The sequence below is a fragment of the Lissotriton helveticus genome, chromosome 1_1 (genome assembly GCF_964261635.1).
Source record: "Lissotriton helveticus chromosome 1_1, aLisHel1.1, whole genome shotgun sequence".
NCBI classification, from domain to species: domain Eukaryota; kingdom Metazoa; phylum Chordata; class Amphibia; order Caudata; family Salamandridae; genus Lissotriton; species Lissotriton helveticus.
In genome coordinates, this window is record NC_136057.1 from 1,889,863,331 (window position 1) to 1,889,884,936 (window position 21,606).

At 46.2% G+C, this 21,606-nt stretch overlaps 1 protein-coding gene across 3 annotated transcripts in view; it reads left to right on the forward strand.

Moving 5' to 3' along the window:
• The window catches only part of LOC144775490 (dimethylaniline monooxygenase [N-oxide-forming] 2-like), a 205,981-nt gene that overhangs the window by 177,008 nt on the left and 7,367 nt on the right, over window positions 1–21,606 (forward strand). For all 3 annotated transcript variants that reach the window (XM_078659232.1, XM_078659233.1, XM_078659231.1), the window contains exons 7-8: window positions 1,740–2,092; window positions 14,440–14,512. In XM_078659232.1, coding sequence (XP_078515358.1) covers window positions 1,740–2,092; window positions 14,440–14,512 — 426 coding nt within the window. The remainder of the gene's footprint in view (window positions 1–1,739; window positions 2,093–14,439; window positions 14,513–21,606) is intronic.

The window sequence follows — 21,606 nt, forward strand, 5'->3', positions numbered from 1 at the left end:
CAGGTCGAATGGCAGATAAAGTCATTTTGTGGATTCTCCCTGTCAGGCTGTAATGTATTTGATAAGGTACTGAAAAAATATACCCAGATCCTAAATTGTTATGGGAAGGGGTGAGAAATTAGGAATGATAGGATACTTTCTCCCAGTCTGTAACTGTCACCTTAAATGCATTGTATAACCATATTGTATCAGTCAGCAATCCTGACTCTGGCCACCCTGCGTTGTTTTTGTTGACCCTCACACGCCCTATTGGTGTCATACTTCACCAGAGGGTCTCATACTGGTACCTATAGACCGGGATGGCACATTTGGTATGTCGCTCTAGGCGGGGTCTACTGTAGTATAGATAACAAGCATTGGCATAGCCAATTGGTCTCACATTTGGGACCTTATACATTTTTATCCATGCAACAGTTGGTGTTATTGCACCAAGGATATTCTGCTGCATTACTAAATACTTATAGGGTCCAGAAAGCGAGACCTATTGGCTATGTTAATGCTTGTTTAATTTCCCATGCTGTCCATCTGCTCAGTTGCTGGCCTATAATTCACGAAAGAAAACGCAGAGAATCACTTAAAAGAAGCACCACTTTCTGTATTTATCCACTTTAAAAAATAAATGCAGACAGAAAACACATTGTTTTCTGTCTGTATTTATCGGTAAAAATCTGTAAAAATGGAAAACAGGGAGCCTTAATTATAATTAGAAATTAGTATTTAAATTCACTGAAAAAAACATATGTTTCCGGCACGTTACAGTTGGAAATTAGCATTTAAAAAACCTTAGAAATTCACTGAATCATCAGTGATGTCACTGACCATGTCATGAATGATGTAATGTGTGATGTCATCAGCAGTGCATTGCGGGGGCGCGAGTGATAGTTAGCTCAACTAACTATAATGGGGGAATTTCTATGGTTTTGTATGAGTGAAATGTGCAACTAACTATAACGTCCCTGAAACCTATGGTTTTTTTCAGTGAATGTATATATATATATATATTTTTTTCAAGGTACATAGATACAAACTTATGAATACTACATCGATACTTGTTGTATATGTTGACCTTGACTAAACAATGGTTGTAATGGTGGATATTTCTGACTTTGATATTCTGACATACAGCTGTGGGGAAAGGTGACATCTAAAGAATTCCAGACCTGCTATGCACGTAGTGGTGGCACTTTAGTTAGTTAAGGTTACTCCAAAATGCACTGCACTTGGGACACCCTGCTATGCACACATCCACATTTAAGCTGATACACCCACTCTCTTTCCACACCACAGGTTGCGCTATTTTCCGTCTGTCCTAGGGAACATGGAAATGTGCCCTACTTTATAGCCTTCATTCCACATAGGGGATTTAGAGGAAGCTATGGGCTCCTCATGTTTCTGGTACTTTAATGGTTTGCCTCTAGGCAACTCATGTTATCGTCCTTTGTGTGTTAGAGCATTAGACAGAGAGAGAAACTGAGAGGGGTGCAAAGAGTGTGTGAGAAAGAGAGCCAGAGAAAGAGATTGGTAGGCGTAAACACACACAGACCTTTACATGTTGAATACCTCATTTTGCAAATGACCCTTCTACAAGGACAATGTTTACTTTGGCAAGTAGGGTTGACAAATCTAAAGCTCTCAATCTCTGGGCCTTATAAAATGCAAAATATAAATAGCAAAGACAATTCAGGTTTATGGCTGAAAGATTGCTCTTTCAAATGGAAACTCTTTTTTGCCCTATGTAGCTCTCAGTGGAAAGAGCCGCTGTTCAATGATGAGCTGCCCGGCCGGATCACTTGTGGCTACGTGGTGACGAAACCCACCGTGGTGCAGTTTACCGAAACGTCTGCTCAATTCGAGGACGGGACTGTGGAGGAGGACATTGATGTTGTCATTTTTGCCACAGGATACACCTACTCTTGCCCTCTCCTCAAAGACTGTGGCTTCAACAACCAGACCATGAATTCCCTCTATCGGCAGATCTTCCTTCCCACCCTGGAGCATCCAACCCTGGGTGTGATTGGCCTCATCCAGCCTCTTGGCGCCATCATGCCTACCACAGAGATGCAGGCTCCCTGGGTCACGCGTGTTTTTAAGGGTGAGTGAAAAGTAATGACAAGTTTTCTTTTAATGTCAATGTGATATTCTATGCTCCTTAGATAACCTTTTCCTTTCCAAGATCTAGCAATGAAAACCTTTGTTTTAATATTATCTTCAGTAATACAAAAATGAGTCTGTGCAAGTTGGTTATGGAATTGGATTCAGTTTGGAAATTCTAGAGAATAAAAAAGGTTGCATTATAAACTGCAGAATTTCAATTCTCATGGTTTAGCCCACAGGACATCAGGGATCGATGAGCACGTACAGGTGCTTGAAATGGAAAAATAGAATTGCAAGTGCTCCTTATCCAAGAGTACCCATTTGCTTCTGAGAACTGCTGGTGCTCTCTTATTAAAATAATTGAAGCAGTGCTGATAAGTGCTGGTACTATCTATTCCAAATGAAAGAACAGCAGGTACTAAGTACCTGGCAGTACCTCCACTTTTTAAAGTACTGGTTGGCAAATATACTAGTTCTTCGTTGTAAATCGAATTTGTAAATGGGTACAGGCCTTGTATAGGTCCCCCTCAGCCAAACCTGTATGTGCTGGCATATCTTCATCGCTGTTTAAGATTTAGCTGGGCACTTGGCAGGGGTGCCTGCTCTTCCCTATTTTATTTTATTTGCACTGTTTTAGAACCTTTTTTTCAATCATTGTAGAATAATGTTGGGATCCGGCCTATGGTGTCTGGTGAATGCAAATTGAAGGTGAGCGCATGTCCTGATGATGTGGCCAAATATTCTACTGAGCCCCTTATAGCTATGAAATGCATAGTGGAGGAGGCCGATGAATTTGGGTCAGTTTCTGGTTATAAAAATAATGTAGCTAAGAGCCAACTGCTGTTAAATCATGAGCTGGCAACCCTAATACCCGGGGGTAGTAACTACAGCCACTTACTAGGGAATAAAAGTAAGTGCTCAGGTTGATAAGATTTTTAAATTAAACTATGAGACACTGCTTCAGGCTGCGTTTTCAAACAACGGCTGTGGAATAGGCTCTCTATTAGCATGATCAGACGTTGTAATATCATCAAAATGAATTTTCTTCCAAACGTTTTGTATCTTTTTTGCACTATACCACCAGTGCTTAATTTGTAAAATATGAAGTGCAGGTGCTCACAGTTTTTAAAGAGGCCACACCCCCTTTCCCAACCCCACCCACTTCCTCCAGTGACTCCACCCATTTCCTTTATTGACTCCAACCACATCCACAAGTCTCAACACATCAGAGCCACCTCCTCACTTCTTGAGTTCCGCAAGAAGCTGAAGGCCCGGCTCTTCACAAAAGCACCTTAGCCACCTCACACTTACACACGTGCCCATGCCCCTGGATACCCTCCTGGGTGATTAGTGCTCTATGCAAATCAATATAAGATAACATAATAGACCATATAGGAAGCCTATGACAAACATTTAAAAGTGAACTCAAATTAGAGAATGTGTGTAAATCTTAAAATGCAGCTTTAGAAAAGGTCATTTGAGGACTTGAGGCAGCTTTGCAAACAAAAGAAAATGTGCTCGTACGGTGCTGTTTAAAAGAAAGGAGGAAAGGATGAAGGAAGGAATACATTAAAGAAGGCAGCAACAATTGCAGGCAGGAAGAGGAGCACTGGAGTAAGGAAATAAGTAAGTAATGGATGAAAGAAGGAGGAAATAAGTAATTAATTTGAAAGGAAGGAATGAAAGGATAGAGGGAGAAACATACCATGTATGTTTGTTAAGCACACATTCACTAAAATGGGCCTTGACACCAAATTAAAAATGTTGTTATCGAGCTCAATTGCATTCATTTTATCTAAAGATGAAAGACTCCGTGGCCACACCAAGATTTCAATGTATGACCCTGCAATAGACACAGATTCCCGGAGTAGATATAAACATGCGTGCAAGAATGAAAAAATTAAAAGGGAGCGTGAGGGAGGAGGAGAGGTCAGAAGGCAAAGATAGATACGATAGACAAAGAAAGTGAAGAGAAATATGGAAAGCAGAGATTGGGTTTGCATTTAATGAGCCGAGGTGGCGATTAAGAGAAAACCCTGATGTAGGGCAGGTGTGATGGAAGATTGGAGCGAAGGGAAGGAGTGAGGTATGAAGGGGAGGAAGAAAAGCAGATACTGAGGGAGAGCAAGAATACACCTCTGCTTTATTGAATATACAATAATTAATTATGTAAAGTTGAGGGGTGACAGGAGTGTATCTTTCTTGTCTTGTATCATCAATGCATTGCAGTGATGTCCAAGACACACAATCGCGATTCTTTAACTGCGCTAAGTTTTATGCTATCAAAAGATGTTTTGTGCCATCACATTAGGTATTCCTGATAAAAACATAGGGCCCGATTCACAGAACTAATTTAAGACAAAATCCTAAACGCACTACTTTTGGTATTCACAGAAGGCATTTAATAGTAGTGAAGTTAGGATTTTGTCTTAAGTTTGACTTAAGGCAGACTTAAGACAGACTTAAGTTAGGATTTTGTCTTAAGTTTGTCTTAAGTCTGTTTTAAGTCTGTCTTAAGTCTGTCTTAAGTCTGTCTTAAGTCTGTCTTAAGTCTGTCTTAAGTCTGTCTTAAGTCTGTCTTAAGTCTGTCTTAAGTCTGTCTTAAGTCTGTCTTAAGTCTGTCTTAAGTTTGTCTTAAGTTTGTCTTAAGTTTGTCTTAAGTTTGTCTTAAGTCAAACTTAAAACAGAATCCTAACTTTACTACTACTAAAGGCCTTCTGTGAATACCAAAAGTAGTAAGTTTAGGACTTTGTCTTAAGTTAGTTCTGTTAATCGGCCCCATAATAAAGTGCCAGTTATACCATTGGGATTACACTTTGATGAAGAACCACACTCTCATGCTTAAAACAAATAGTTCTATTACATGATCAGGCTATAAGTCATGAAATCTGTTAAACCTGGCACCATTGGCATGGGTCTCCCTTCCATTATTGTTACTGTTGCCTCATGTGTTTTGCTGGTGTTAGCTGCTCAGAGCACTCGGCCACTGCCAACCAGTGCCACAGTGCAAGTGCTCCCTGTGTAAAATGTACATATAGATTGGATTCCATGATTGACTTATTTGGTTTACTGTCAGACCCCAGTAAAGTGCACCAGGGGTGCCCAGGGATTGTAACTCAAAATGCTGCTAGTGGGCTTGCAGCACTGGTTGTGCCACCCACAGAAGCAGACTTGTAAAATGTGTCTAAGGTCTGCCATTGCAGAACCTGCGTGCAGTCTGGTACTGTCATGTTGACTGGGCAAGTGCACCTACTTGCCAGTCCCCAAACCTTACCTTAACTTCATATTAGTCACCCCTATGGTAGGCCCAAGGGCAGGGTGCATTGTAAGTATAAGGTAGGACAAGCCCTGAGGTTTGTACAGACGCACGTTCAGATTTGGTGCATGCTGCTGGTGTGCTTGCTTTGGCGTGCGCAAGTGCCTGGTCTTCAGGGTGGGGGAAGTGCGGGTGTGTTGTGTCATGGGCAGTATAAACTGTACTCACGATGAACTGGGAGTCTAATTTCAGCTGCACCAGCTAACGGTCTGCGCTTTCCAGTGTAACTGAAGCTGCAAGGTTAGGCGAGTTGTGCGTGCATTATTTTACACACAACTGACATTCTACAGGTAACAGAGTGATAGAATAGTGCTTGGCTGTGGGACACCATCAATTGATTCTAGCACTGCAGCACCTGCAGCAAACTGCCCAGTAACTGCCTGCCCCAGTAGCACAGACATGGCCTTGCAGCGTAATAACAAAATATGGAAAGGAGCTGAGGGTGGTCCGAAAGTGAAAATGTTCTTCCTGGCAGTCAGTGTATTAATACCTAGATTATACACTATTGATGGCATTTCAGTAAGCACTGGAGTGAAATCTGGTTTAATTGAGAATTGTCTGATACTGAGAAAACTTTATTTTAAATAAATCATGATAGGCGGGAAGTTTGCAAAAAGTACACTGCATGTTACTGAGTGATTAATAAAGCATTCTGTTGAAAGGGGCAGTGAAATGAGGTGTGCGCAGGCAAAGGATTTGCTGATGCTAGCAGGGTACATGCAGCTTCCAGAGTTTCAAAGACACAGAACGCATAGGCTTGTGGGGAAAGTGTTTGTATACTCATACTCGCTCCTATCTGTCCCGGTACCGTCTCATTCCTATCACACCCATCCTCTCCCTTCTGCAATGGGCACTGTGGCAGCCACAAGCGCCTTGAAGAACACCTCCCATCCCTGCCACTGTGACTGTGCCCCACCGCTACCTCCGACAGTGCCCCTCTCTCCACAGTGGCCTTCTCCCATTATCACAATGCTCCTCTCTCCACAGTGGCCTTCTCCCACTATCACAATGCTCCTCTCTCCACAGTGCCTTTCTCACCTGTTTCTCAGTGCCCCTCTGCTTACAATCCCCTTCCACTTCGTATTACAATGCCCCTCATTGCCACAGCACTTGCTCACTCCTGTTACAGTGCCCCTTGGCTCCCGCCCTCGCTCTCACTGTACCCCTCCCCATTATAGCTTTGAATTGAAGCCTGCACAGGGCCCTGAGTAGCCATACTTTTAAGAGTTTGCACGTGAGACCACAAATCCCTACTCAGTCTTGGACACTCAAACCAGGAGGCTCTCCCAATTACCCCCTAACCAGAGAGAGGATACAAGGGGAACTTTTCTGCTTTGATCTGGAGAAAAATAGCATTGATTCATAACGTGCTATCAGAGGAGCTAGGCTGTGTTGAGCACTCTGTACCTCCCCCGACCCACACAAGCCTGCTGAGATCTATCACCCCAAACTGTCTCCTCACCTCCAAAGACCCATGTCCCATAGACCCCTGCTGCATACGTACAGTACAGCCTTATGTGCCTATTGGAGAGAGATCAGAGATTTGTCTATTTGTAGTTTTGACTGTAATGCAGAGGGGTAACGTAGAACATGTACCATGGAGATGACCGAACTGTATTTATGTGGATAGCTCAGTGGGTTTCTGTTTTTGTCACAGACTTCCTTTTGTTACTTGCTGATCATACATTACAATCCTAATATAGCACTGGCAGCATACTTGGTTGAATTTTGTGCTTTATTAGTTAAAAAGTGTATGTGGAAGCCTGTCTGAATGGAGTTGAATGTCTAACTTCATTTGAAAATAGTTGACAGTGGGATTTTGTTAGATTCGGGGGTCTCTGGTTGGCACAGGTAATTACTTGTGACAAGCAGGGAACCTCTCCTCTAGTCAGGATAAGGGGATCACCCTCTAAAATAACCCCTGCTCACCCTCTAGGTAGTGTGGCGCAAGCAGACAAGGCTTATCTCAGAAGCGTTTCCAGGTTAAGTATTTGTGAACACATACAGTAACTCAGGGACAACACCACAAAAGGATACCACACTAGGGTTGTATCAAAAATAGTTATTTTATATGAGGCTTAGCACAAGACCAAATCACGTTTAAAATTAGGCCACAATACCTCTAGCAATTTCAGAGTTCATTAAAAATGCGTATCTTTTGGTTCTGTGCACTTCGCGCCCTTGGCTCGACTCGTACAGCGTTGGGAAAAGAGTCTAATAGGAGGAATCAGCGCTGCGGACACTCCGGTCCGAGGTGTACACCACTGGGGTGCGAGTCGTTTGGCACAGTGCCTTTAAACTTGTAGAGTCCGGCTTGGACGATGCGGGCAAAAGAAACAGGTGGGCCAGGAGCAGTGTGGGCCCCTCCTTGATGCGAGCCCCGGCTCGTTGCGGCATCCTCTGCGAGGCGTAGAGCGGGGGCCACGGGGGCGAGGCAGACGGTCCGGGTCTGGTCGCATTGGTTTCCGGATGCAGCGTACAAGCCGCTCCTTCAGAGCGGGGATGCCTTTTTGACGCGAGGCAGCGCGGCAAGAGGCGGCCGGTACGTGTCAAACGTACGGGCCGTACTCTTCAAGTGCAGGGCTGCCGGGGGATCTCAATACCGCAGTGCAAGGCGGCTGGTACGCTGCGAGCGTACGGGCCTTACACAGCCGTGCGGTGCACTCCGATCCCTGCCACTCTACTCACACACGCTCCCCGCTGTCCGGTCTTCTTCCCTTGCCTTTCTCCTCTTTTCACTTTTCCTTCTCATCACGTTCTACTCCAATCTTGCAAACCCAATCTCTGCTTTCCATATTTCTCTTCACTTTCTTTGTCTATCGTATCTATCTTTGCCTTCTGACCTCTCCTCCTCCCTCACGCTCCCTTTTAATTTTTTCATTCTTGCACACATGTTTATATCCACTCCGGGAATCTGTGTCTATTGCAGGGTCATACATTGAAATCTTGGTGTGGCCATGCAGTCTTTCATCTTTAGATAAAATTAATGCAATTGAGCCGGATAAGAACATTTTTAATTTGGTGTCAAGGCCCATTTTAGTGAATGTGTGCTTAACAAACATACATGGTATGTTTCTCCCTCTATCCTTTCATTCCTTCCTTTCAAATTAATTACTTATTTCCTCCTTCTTTCATCCATTACTTACTTATTTCCTTACTCCAGTGCTCCTCTTCCTGCCTGCAATTGTTACTGCCTTCTTTAATGTATTCCTTCCTTCATCCTTTCCTCCTTTCTTTTAAACAGCACCGTACAAGCACATTTTCTTTTGTTTGCAAAGCTGCCTCAAGTCCTCAAATGACCTTTTCTAAAGCTGCATTTTAAGATTTACACACATTCTCTAATTTGAGTTCACGTTTAAGTGTTTGTCATAGGCTTCCTATATGGTCTATTATGTTATCTTATATCGATTTGCATAGAGCACTAATCACCCAGGAGGGTATTCAGGGGCATGGGCAGGTGTGTAAGTGTGAGGTGGCTAAGGTGCTTTTGTGAAGAGCCGGGCCTTCAGCTTCTTGCGGAACTCAAGAAGTGAGGAGGTGGCTCTGATGTGTTGAGACTTGTGGATGTGGTTGGAATCAATAAAGGAAATGGGTGGAGTCACTGGAGGAAGTGGGTGGGGTTGGGAAAGGGGGTGTGGCCTCTTTAAAAACTGTGAGCACCTGCACTTCATATTTTACAAATTAAGCACTGATGCCCGCCCTTATGAAATTCTGGGAAGGGGAGACTACTGGCTACGGCAAGTTCAGGATATGATACTCCGTTTACTCCTATGGAAATATTGTTAGGATGCAGAATTAAATATGATATAAGGCTTAGAAGGTTGCTGTCTATACTTATAGTCTGTGCCAGACTCTGTACTGCTAGAACTTGGTGATCAGTAGTCCCCCGCGAACTACTGAGTGTTGGGCAACTGTCAGGCAAATACACAACTCGGAACAGGCTCTGGCTAAACCAAGGAATGCTCGGTAACCCAGGAGATTCGAAAGAACATGAATAGGTTCAATTGGGATCTTTAGATTCAGCGACACTTGTGACTCTGTCACTTTATTTCTGTGCTTTTAATCACTCACCTCCGCTCCTCAAATCTGCTGCTTGCAGACCTCAGTTCGCCCAGACCACCCGTGCAGCGGATTTAGCATTCACGGCTGTTGGTACCGGGACACTCTTGGCGCCATTTCCGGCGCTTGCCGCGGCCACGCCCCTTTTCGAGGCCACGCCCCCTTCCTAGCTTCAAAAGGCGCTGAATCACTAGCGCCAGCCAGATCGACAGACTACTCCTGAGGCGGAAAGCCGGGAGCACGCACTTTTGTTTATATTGCTGATTTTAAAACATTGAATGTCACTTTATTTCTGTGCTTTTAATCACTCACCTCCGCTCCTCAAATCTGCTGCTTGCAGACCTCAGTTCGCCCAGACCACCCGTGCAGCGGATTTAGCGTTCACGGCTGTTGGTACCGGGACACTCTTGGCGCCATTTCCGGCGCTTGCCGCGGCCACGCCCCTTTTCGAGGCCACGCCCCCTTCCTAGCTTCAAAAGGCGCTGAATCACTAGCGCCAGCCAGATCGACAGACTACTCCTGAGGCGGAAAGCCGGGAGCACGCACTTTTGTTTATATTGCTGATTTTAAAACATTGAATGTCACTTATTTCTGTGCTTTTAATCACTCACCTCCGCTCCTCAAATCTGCTGCTTGCAGACCTCAGTTCGCCCAGACCACCCGTGCAGCGGATTTAGCGTTCACGGCTGTTGGTACCGGGACACTCTTGGCGCCATTTCCGGCGCTTGCCGCGGCCACGCCCCTTTTTGAGGCCACGCCCCTCTCCCGCCCCTCCTACTGACCCATAAATCATGTGTAGATACCGGACGCGCAGTGGGCGCGCCGTTTGTGCGCCGAAGGCGCGCCTAAGGCAAGCCCGTCTGCGCTTGTCCGCGGCCGACCGGGGCTAGGGGCACGCCACTCTGCTCAATTAACATCTTACTCCCCTACACAACTCCGCAACCTTCAGGGCCCCTGGCCTCTCCCTGCCTCTACTCGTTCTCTCATATCTACACTGGACCTAACACCTGCTCCTTCATCTTCTAACCCCCCTGTTCCTCCCACTTCCCCCATCCTCCTAGAGTGGTCGATAGCCCAGCTTCATCTAAAAGTCTTTCGGCCTACTATCTTAACACCCGGTCAGCAGTAGCCCATTCACACGAATTGTCGGTGCTGCTAGACCTCCACGCACCCGATCTTCTCTTTCTAACAGAGACTTGGTTTTGCGCGGATTCTCTCCCCACCCTACTGGCCACCCTTCCTCTCCCTTACTATGCTCTCCGAGCAGACCGCTGCAATGGCAGAAATGGAGGCGGCGTAGCAGTGATCGCTCGGTCCGCCCTCCCCTTTCAATGCCTATCCCTACCAGGCATTGCCACAACAGAGTACTTAGCTATTTGCACTACTTCTACCACTCCTCCTCTCACTTGCATGCTCATTTACCGCCCCCCGCAGTCACCCTTATCCTTCCTCCCCGATTTCCAAGAGGTACTTTCCACCCTGACGGTTAACAACTCCTCCATCCTTCTACTGGGAGATTTTAACTTTTGGCCTTCAGACCCAGCTGAATGCCCTTCCTCTAGGGAATTCTCAGATACACTCTTATCCCTCAATTTTGTATCACATGCTCATTCTCCCACTCACGTCAAAGGACACATTTTAGACCAGATCTGGTCCTTGAACTGCCCAATAGACTCTCTGACCATCTCGCCTTGCACCTGGTCCGACCACCACTTGATTGAGTTTACCCTTCCCATCAATCCCTCCACCAGGCCCCCGCTCCCAAAGAATGTCTGGGTCCGCTCATGGAACCGTGTGGTTCCGGAGAACCTAACCGCAGCATTAGCTTCCTCCTATCCTATCCTACAAGGCCTCTCCACCCTTTCTCAGGCCGTTGCCATTGAACATTGGCTTTCTTCTAGCTGTAACTTAATCGCCCCACTGAAGCGGGTATCCTCTAAACGGGAGAAAGATGCCAACTTATGGTTTAATGAGGACCTTAAAACCACCAAATTGGCAGTACGCCGCGCCGAGCGTGCCTGGAGAAGGAATTACTCCCCCCCACTTAAAATTGAGTTTACTACGCTCCTCGCTCAATATAAAAATGCCATCTTAGCTGCAAAAAAGGCCTACTTTTCTGCAAAGATCCATGCAGCTGAGAATAAACCGAGGGAAATCTTCTCAATTGTCCACAACCTGGCTTTTTCCGACAGGACATCTCTTAAGCCCTCCCCGTCCCAGGACCTCTGCCATTCTCTCAATAACTTCTTTTTTGAGAAGATTGTTACTATTAAAACCAATATTCCCTCACCCTCCCCGACCTTTATTGACCCTCAGGACCCCCCACCCAAAGGACAACTTGATGTTTTTCCTCTCTTGACTAAAGACTCCTTGGCCTCATTAATTCCTCTTATCAAATCCGGATCCCTATTGGATACTTGCCCTGCACACATCCTCCGCCACATCTATACCACCTGTCCAGACCCCCCCTCCACTTCCTCAACAGTTCACTTTCCCAGGGGGTTGTTCCCAACCCTCTGAAAACCGCCGTTTTCGTCCCCATTTTAAAAAAACCTGGCGCTGATCCTTCGGTCCCCGCCAACTACCGCCCTATTTCCCTCCTACCATTCCTGGCGAAGGTGCTCGAACGCCATGTCACCAGGTCCCTGAGCACCTTCGTGGAGGAGTATGGGATCCTCGCACCCCACCAGGCCGGTTTCCGCCCCGCACACTCTACGGAGTCCGTAGTCCTCTCGGTCCTTGACAACCTCAGGGAGGGAAGGGACACCAACCAGACCCAGGCCTTGGTTCTCCTCGATCTATCAGCCGCCTTTGACACGGTTGATCATACCATCTTACTTTCCCGTGTCGGGGCGGCAGGGATCGGAGGCTCCGCTCTGGTGTGGCTATCCTCCTTCCTGAGGGACCGCACCCAGGCTGTCCGCCTGGGTGAGTTCTCTGCGGACTTCCGGAAAGTTCAGTGCGGGGTCCCCCAAGGTTCCACCCTCTCACCCCTTTTGTTTAACCTGTATATTGCCCCTCTCATTTTTTCACTACAACAAATGGACGTCAGCATATACAATTATGCTGACGACCTCCAACTTGTTTTCAACCTGTCTTCTTCCCCCACCTCCATCTCAAATTTCCAGTCCATTATGATTTTTATCCAGGACTGGATGAATTACAACCACCTGAAACTTAACCCGGATAAGACCGAGCTGGTGTTAACAGGTGGTTGCTCCAGTCCCTGGTCCTCACTCTTCTGGCCCCCTTCCCTAGGTTCCCCCCCGGTCCCCTCTTCCTCAGTTAAAACTCTAGGTATCAAACTCAATTCTCAGCTCACTCTTCACTCCCAGGTCAGCTCAGTGGTATCTTCCTCCTTCTTGTCACTCCGCACCATCCGCAAGGTTTCTCACTTTTTCACCTTCGAGGCCTTGAAACTGATCACTTTGGCAATGGTCATCTCCCGCCTGGATTATGGCAACACCTTATATGCAGGGATTCCTGCATATAGTTTACGGCGGTTGCAATTAATCCAGAACCAGGCGGCAAGATTAGTGTTCAACCTTCCGAAATCCCATCATGTAACTCCCCTCCTAAGATCTCTACATTGGCTCCCTGTCCGCGAACGCGTCCAGTTTAAACTTGCCTCCATCACCTTTCTAGCTCGACTGGGCGCGACTCCAGCCTTCATAACATCTGCAATTGTGCCCTATGTTCCAACCAGAGAATTACGCTCTTCTTCGCAATACCTGTTATCAGCCCCCCGCTTTCAGAGAAAGAAATGGGGAGGATCAAAGTTTGCCACTCTTGCCCCACTTCTGTGGAACTCCCTTCCTCTCGACCTCAGATCCACAAACTTGTACCCTCAATTTCGGAAGAAACTTAAAACCTACCTATTCTCCAAATGTTTCAATTAAAACCACTTGATGTTTTCCCCCTTCCCTTCTGCTCCCCTACTCCTACCTTGGAGACCTGTCTATTGCAGCGCCATGAAACCGCTGGTGAAAGTGCGCTATATAAATATTTTAAACTCAAACTCATTTTTTTAAAAATATTTTTTAAACTCAAACTCTTGCAGAGATTGAATGTTCGCATTTTTGTTGGTGCTGTATTGTCTGTTTTGCCACTCATGCACTGTATTGTACTTTTTTCCTTCAGGTCTACCCATTCCTTTGCCTGTTCATTTGGTGTATCGTTTATGTTGGATATACTAATGTTTGCTTAAATTATTGGCACCTATTTGCTTGTCAATGGGGCAGTATCCTCGGGCCTTTTTCTCGCTCTCTTTTTCATTTTACTGTAGTATTATGTATGTGATCTGATTAATCCTGACTTAATAAAAATATAAACAACAATAAGTCTTCGGTTCCAATCTGGCACCGAACACTTGTAACTGTAAGAATATCATTGCAGGCAATTTTTGGCCAACTACCATACGTAAGTGGTCTTAATCTGTTCCCCAGCTGGCTGTTCTCAAATGTAGCAGTTGCCATAAGTTTTATTCGTTGCTCAGATTTTCAGCAGAAAAGTCACTGATTAAATTATGTTTTTAGATTTGGCTCCTCCATTCTAATTAGAAGAGTTCTTGACTCAGAAAGGCTGGAAAGGTGGATAAATGGAGAAAGAGTAGGATCAAAAGGTAGTGACAAAGGGATATAGCAGAGATGAAAAATAACCTGCAAGAGTGAGAAAAACTTTGGGTCCCAGCATCTATTCTTTTACAAATCATGCACGAGTTTAATGTTAGAATTTGTGTTCCTTAAGCTCTCTCTGAACAATATCACGAGCACTGAACATTCCCACAAAACACTCAAAGGATTGCCATCTGTAATTTTGAATTCTCTTGGTTGGCGCAGAACCTACTGAGCAGTGGCCTAACTCTTTTGTCATACTCTTCAAATATTTTATTTTGCTCTTTTATATTTTAAATAAGAACAAAAATATGATCAATGCTGCTGGTTGAGTGACAAGAACCCTTTGTCTTCTAGGCTTGTGTAAACTTCCTCCATTGGAGAAGATCATGGAGGATATCGCCAACAAGAATGAAATACTGATAAAAAGGTGAGAAACATACTCTTGTCCAGGTCTAGGCTCTGATCTTCATGTCGGGAAGCTCACTTAAAAATGGTAGCAGTCTGGCACCAGTGGCTCATTGCCAGGGTTATGTGTTGCCAAATAGCAGTTTCACTCTGGGTCATCTGACCGAGACCAACACGGGTTGGCCACAATGCGGAAATTGCAGTAAAGAAATGTAAAAGGAATAGGGTCAAATTCTGGTTCATATTTACAAGGATTTAAAGCCAGCAGAGCATCACTTTATCCGACATTTTGGTGTCATTAACTCCTGTGCCTCATTTTCAAGGCGGCGTTAAGCCACCGTTCTGGTGTCGTTAACCCCTTTGCCTTATTTACAAAGTGGCATTAAGCCACTTAATGTAGCTTAACACCGCCTTGTAAATATTGCCCCAATTTACTCAGTAATAGGGGCATTATTTGAAAGGGGCATGCAATGGGTGTTGCCGTGTGCATTATGCCCCAACACCCATTGTTTTTTATATTTATATGCTCCATATTTACAAGGTAGGGAGCAGCTCCAAAAGTACTGCCAGGGAATACCTGGTCTTAAGCAGGCGATACGAGGAGAAATGTTTTATTTCTCTGCGGATTTTACTCTTTCCACGTGTGCTGCATTCAGCAGCACACACAGATGGAGCAAATCACCTACAAGGATTGTCTATGTCCTGGAAGGTGTCCCTTCCTGCACATTAACAATTGCCAACAGAGCAGGCACCTTTGCAAAATGACACTAGAGTGCTTGCCCTGGTGCTAGGCAGTGCTTTTAGTGCCAGCGCTATGGGTAAATCAGGGTTGCACCGCATTCTTGTGAAAATGGCGCATCCCTGCATTTTCAAACTGTTGGAGCGCAGCGTTACCAACTTTGCCACAACACCGCACTCTGCCAGTGTCTTGTACATATGCCCCTGTATGTTTTAAAATACAATTTTGGCCTACAAAGCAAACTGCTTATCAGGCAGTTCCGAAAGGGCATTAACATACATTCCAATTAGGCCAAGGCATATATAAATTACAATAGTGTAATTTGGGTAAGTTTGGGAACTCCATGTTACGCTAGTTCAGTGCTCTAAATGAGCCAGTACTGTCAGGCACTGAGTATCTGCACTTCTTTATTTTGAGTGGGAGGGCGGGGGGGGGGGGGGTAGCCTGCGGTTCTCAGCAGAGGTGCAATACTTTCAATTGAAGAGTGCCACTGCTTCTCAGAAGCAAAGCAGTACTCCAAATATTGACTACATGTGCTTCTATATGTCAATTTCACTGTGTTTGTGTGAAATTTCAAGAAGTATGCCATTATGTCACTTTACATAATTACGTGCGATTTGCTGTAAACATTTACTACAAAAGCACTGGAACAACCGAGTGTGAGCTGCCGTTATTCACGGTGCTTTTCAGGAGAGTGTTCATGGCCCTAAACCACATCTGCGGTATGCAATTGATAGTGCTGCAATCAAATATAGAATTGGAGGGAGTATCACCATTTTAGATAGGGCCACTCAGTCCGTGAGGTGCATATGTAGCATGCGCCAGAAAGTCACTGCAGCCCACAACAAGTGTAGTGCAGGTCCCAAATTGCTATCTCTAATATCTCCATCTGCATGATAAACCTTGACACTCATCTATTTAAATGTCATTGCCCGCTTTATGTGTAGGTTGAGCAGCACAGATTGTGGGGCTTCCAGCATGGTGGTTAACCCCAGGAATGCACCTGTTTTGTCCCAGTTAGGTCTAAGTCCCGATACTTTCCCAAAATGTTTGAGTTCCTGAGCTCCCCAAGGTACATCTGCCTCCGCATCCCCAATCAACAGCAGCATATCGTCTGCACACAGGGAAATGGAGTGTTCATGATCCCTTAGGTGAATGCCTCGGTGTAGTCCTTCCATCCGTATCAGGGCCACAAATGGATCGAAGGCTAGGGAAAATAGTAAGAGAGACAGGGGACAACCCTCTCGGGTGCCTCTGTCAATTTCAATGGGGTCTGATATTAGCTGCCCATTCTGTGCCCGGGCCTTCACCCATCCATAGAGGAGTGTCACCCATCATTCCCATATGTCCTTTAGTCTCATCCATTTCATGACTGTTTAAAGGTATTGCCATTGCACCGAGTCAAACACCTGATGGAGATCAAACAAGAGGACCGCCGTGTTTGGGTAAGCCGCGGGATGAGCCTCTCCTAATATTCAAAACAGTCCATGTATATTAGAGGACGTGTCGTGTTGTGGAATAAAGCTATTTTGTTCCTGATTAAATAATGAGAGGGCAGAGCCAATCTCCTAGTATTTTGCTTAAGATCTTGTAGTCAAGATTCAGCATCGATCGTGGCCCATAGGAGGATACATCGGCTGGTTACTTATGTGGTTTAGCGACTGTCAACAGGATCGCCTCTCAAACCGTGTCGTGGAGCGGCCACCTATTGTAGGCTGTATACAGCCCTACCAAAAGAGGAGCAAGAATTGCAGTATATTTTTGGTAAAACTCTGCCAGGAGGCCATCAGTGCCCAGGGTCTTGCCCAGTCAAATCTTTCAGTGCCCCCCTAATCTCTGCTTCTGTACTCAATTCCTCTAAAGTTGTACTATCATCTCCTGGCAGGCCTTGTAGCAGAACTCATTTCACAAAGGACTCGGTGTCCTCCGTAGTAGACTTCCCCCACTGCTGATAGAGTTCGCAATAGTGTCTGTTGAAGACATTATGGATGTCTGTTTGTGAATGCACCATGCCACACTCCTCTGAACTGAGTTGGATCAATGGCACCCAGTTGGGTCTCAGGCACCTGCACTCTGCTCGGACGAGCCAAGCTAACATTCTACCCACTTTGCCACCCACCGTATGTGTGGGGTGCCAGTAGGCGCCACTTAGGTGAATTTACAGTTGGTCTTGAATGTCACAGTATTGATGCCTCATGTACCTACACTGGAGGAGTCTAGTTCAATGCTGTTTCGCTTTGAGCCAGTCAGACTGTCCTCCTCCGATCAGTGGTCAGACACTCAGAAAGAGGATGCCACCTCCACTGCCTCTGCCTGGGAGCATGCCACCTGTTCCCTTGACTGGTGCCGATCCGCTGGTCTATTCTGCCATCTCTGGAATTTTGTGCCATGTCTTGGTGGTCATTGCTCAGGATTCACAGCTGTGCCATTTTTATACTGTTCTAGTCAGTCATGCTTACCATGACCATGACTTTGAGCTGCGCTGGAAGAGGAGCATGTATGAGATACCCGCCACTCTCAACTCCCCCTTGACCTCCAAAGAATGAGGACCTTTGTCTTTGCATAGCCATGGTATAGTCTGGAGAGATGTGCACTCTGCTGTTTTGCACTTGCAGGTTGGGCTTAAAGCACACTTCTTCAATGATCTGACCTCTGTACTTATTGTGGAGGACTCGTGCCACCACAGGCCGGGGTGGCACCCCCAGCGGCAGTCACCAGACTGGTATCATGTACGCCTTTTCCAGGGAGAAGAATGGCTACAGTCCCTCGGGAACCATAACAGCTTGCAGCATGTTCCAAGTAGAAGATCATGTCTCCACCCTACAACTGTTCCTGAAGGCCCATCAACCGGATGTTATTGTGGTGGTTGTGAACCTCCGCATCATCCACTCTCTAATCCAGGTTCTTCATCCTATTTAGCAAATAAGTTACCTGGGACTGCAGTTCCATCATTGTGAGACACAACTCATCCACTGCTTCCTTGTGCTGTTTCTCCTTATCCCATAGTTTGAGGTGGTTACCTTTCAGTATGCCCAGGTCAATCACCACTTTGTAATGTTGGCCTCTAGGCATTCTTTGAAGCTATGCACCACCTCCAGGATCTCATACAGCTAATCCTCCTGTGCATCACAGGCAGGATGATTCCAGGCTTGTCCAGTTCTGAGGGGATGTAGTATAATGAACAGCAGTGCCTCCTAAGTCCTTAATGGATCTTATGCTCCTCATTTTAGGTTTATGTCTGTGGGTGTCACAGTCAATTCACCAGGGGAAGTCAAATGGAGGCCTCAAGTCTACCCAGGTGCTTCACTGGCGAGTTAATGGGCCTTAGGTGCTGTGTCGTTTGCCCACTCGGGACCCCTTCTCAGCAGCCCCTCCACCCAGGCCCTTGGAGTCTATAAGGCTATAACCAGGGTAGTCAGAGTCACTGAAGCCCAGGCCTCTCCCCTGACGTCTAATTGTCTTGGAGCCCTTTCCAGTACAAATACCACTGTTGGTGCCTTTGTTTTCACTGTCACACATCTGACCTCTGTGCTCCTCCCTTCCCAAGGTGGGGTCCCCACCACCAAATCAATAGTTCAGCCCCTGCAAGCTATCAGGCATTCTCTGATGGCCTCTGGCATCACCAGGGTGTATGCAGCAGTTCAAACTGTGGCAGCAGATTGCAGGGCCAGCGCTGTGGTTACTCTCAGCCCAGGGTTGAGGGCCCAGCTCTTCCCAGTCAGCAGGGCAGCTTTGGGGTCAGTGGTAGAACCCTCACAGGGCTCTCTGTGTTGCAGTTGCCTACTGCTGTATTCAGCGACTCGCGGCTGCCATCTTGATAGTACATATGCAACTATAAAATTGATGGACGGAATGCTGGACAATGCCTGTACAATTTTCATCAGAATTACCCATACAGCAAGGAAGATGAGGACTGCAGCCCGGGATGCTGCAGTATGTAGGTAAGTGTTTTAAATGTATTTTTACTTAATCTTTACTTACTTGTAATAGTGGGGGTGTAGGCGGGGCTGGCCAACTCCGCTTTGCCCGCGGAGTGTGCAGAGATTTGCCTTCTCTGCAGAAGGCGGAGAAGGCAAATCTCCGCACACTCCACGAGCAGTGCGGAGGTCTATGCCCCGGGTTAGAAATAACACGATTGAGGCATGTGAGCTGTAGATCACATGCTTATGCATAGATCACCATCTAGTGTTGGGCCCAGATGTTTGCACTTTGTTTTTCTTCGAAGAAATCTTCCTAGTCACGAGGTAGGTGACTCTTCCTTTTGGTGAGCATGGTCATCGAATCCATCTTCAGACTGTTCTTTTCTGCCATCGGGTTCAGATGTTACTCTCTGCGCTCCGGTTCAACGTCGATCCTTCGATTTCCTGTGGTGCGGAGAACACTCACCCTCGATGGTATTGTTTCCGATTGCGTGTTCCATTCTTCGCAGATCGTGTTTATTGATAAAAACCCTATTGGAGAGCTCATGGTAGGCCATCGGGCCTAGCCCCTGGTTCGTCTTGCAGTCCTTGGAACAAACTCCCTTTAAATTCTGTCCTCTGTCACACGCGAAATACCCGCTCACCAACTCACACGAAGTGTGTAGCCTGTGTTTGTCACCAGAACACAGTGAACAGGACTGCGACGCGTGCCGAGATTTCCACTCCAAAAAGACTCTCCGAAACTGTCAGGCTCAACAACCACGACATGTAGAGCCAACACACAGGCTCCATTCCGGACCTCTTTGGACTTGAATCTGATGAAGAAGCCAGCGACGCTGTCGGACTTGAGGAGGAACAGGAACAGATCTCTTTCCGATGACGGCTCCGACCATGATGAAGACATCACGCATGGGCTACGTACTGTCAGTAGGCTCCAGACCAACCCGCATCCTCGGCCCCCGGTCGGTACCGAGACCACGCTTCCGACGCCCCGCCTTCTGGCTCAGCAACGAAGCCTACCAAAAACGTTCGGGCACCGAAACACCCCACGCCAAGTCAGGGACTGAACCAAAGCCTTCGGGGTCGAAGCCAAAGTCCGGCTCAGAACCTCACCACTCAGCACTGAAAACTACCTCGGATCTGAAAATATTAACCCTGAAGCCGTCGGCACCAAAACCTTTGGCAAAGAAACAGACTGATGCTCCAAAGTCACCTAAAGAAACAGTTTTGGTGATCCACTCCAAAAACCGGATCCAAAACAGAAAATATTGGTCTTCCATCACCACGTTCGCATCAGTCTATACCTGTGTCAACTTCACCTGAGCACTCACCACCACATACACCTGACAAATCAGGGTGATGGGGATGGGGATAATGATAATGAACCTATTGATTAGTGGGACTACAACACTGACTCACTTACAGACAATGATCCTGACCTATATCCTACCAGGCCCTCTCCCCCAGATGAGTATAGGCTATATTGAATTGCTAGGCAGGGCTGCCAATTACCATGGGGTCCAGCTCCATAAAGAAACCCTTGAAGAGGATTTCTTTTTTGATACATTAAACAGCACACAAAATTCAACAACACATATGTTACCCATGCTGAAAGGAATGACCAGGCATGATCTGGTTAGGGCACCTATCCTTATTCCAAGGGTGGATCAAAAATACAAGCCTGCACCATCTGATCGAGTCTACATAAAAGGACATTTACCCTTAGACTCATTAGTAGTTTACAATGCACACAAAACGGCAAACTCCCAAACTACTGGAGAAGCTCCACCCCCAGATAAGTAGTCAAAGCTTCTCGATGCTTCAGGGAAAAGGGCAGCCTACCAGGCAGCTAACGTCTGGCGCATATCTAATACACAAGCGTTGCTAGCCAGGTATGACTGTGCGCGTTAGGATGAAATGGAACAACTCATCCAACTTCTACTCCAAGAACATAAATCTAAAGTGCAAGACCTAGTACGTGAGGGACAGTTAATTTCAAACAACCAAATTAGAGGCTCCCTAGATGCTGCTGACACACCTGCCAGAGCGGTAATCCTTTTAAGAAGACACACCTGGCTACGTATATCAGGGTTCAAACCTGAGGTTCAGGGATCCATATTGAACACACCTTTTGATAAACAACACCTTTTTGAGCCAGTGGTAGATTCTTCACTTGAGAAGATACAAAAAGATGCTGAAGTGGCTAAATCTATGGGAGCCCTTCAGTCTGCACAAAACTGTGGTTCCTTTTGGCGCTCTTTCTATCGGGCAGGGTCCAAAAATACTTCCTTGGAAACTGCATCCACCTATAAGGGCAATAACCAACCCTCAGGCTCTAAAAATTACTTCAGAGGGGGTTACAGAGGGAACAACTGCAAAGGCAGAAGTAGAGGTTCTAACACACGTACCTCTCCCTCCAATACAAAGAAGTGACTTGCCCATAGCTCCCCCCGACTA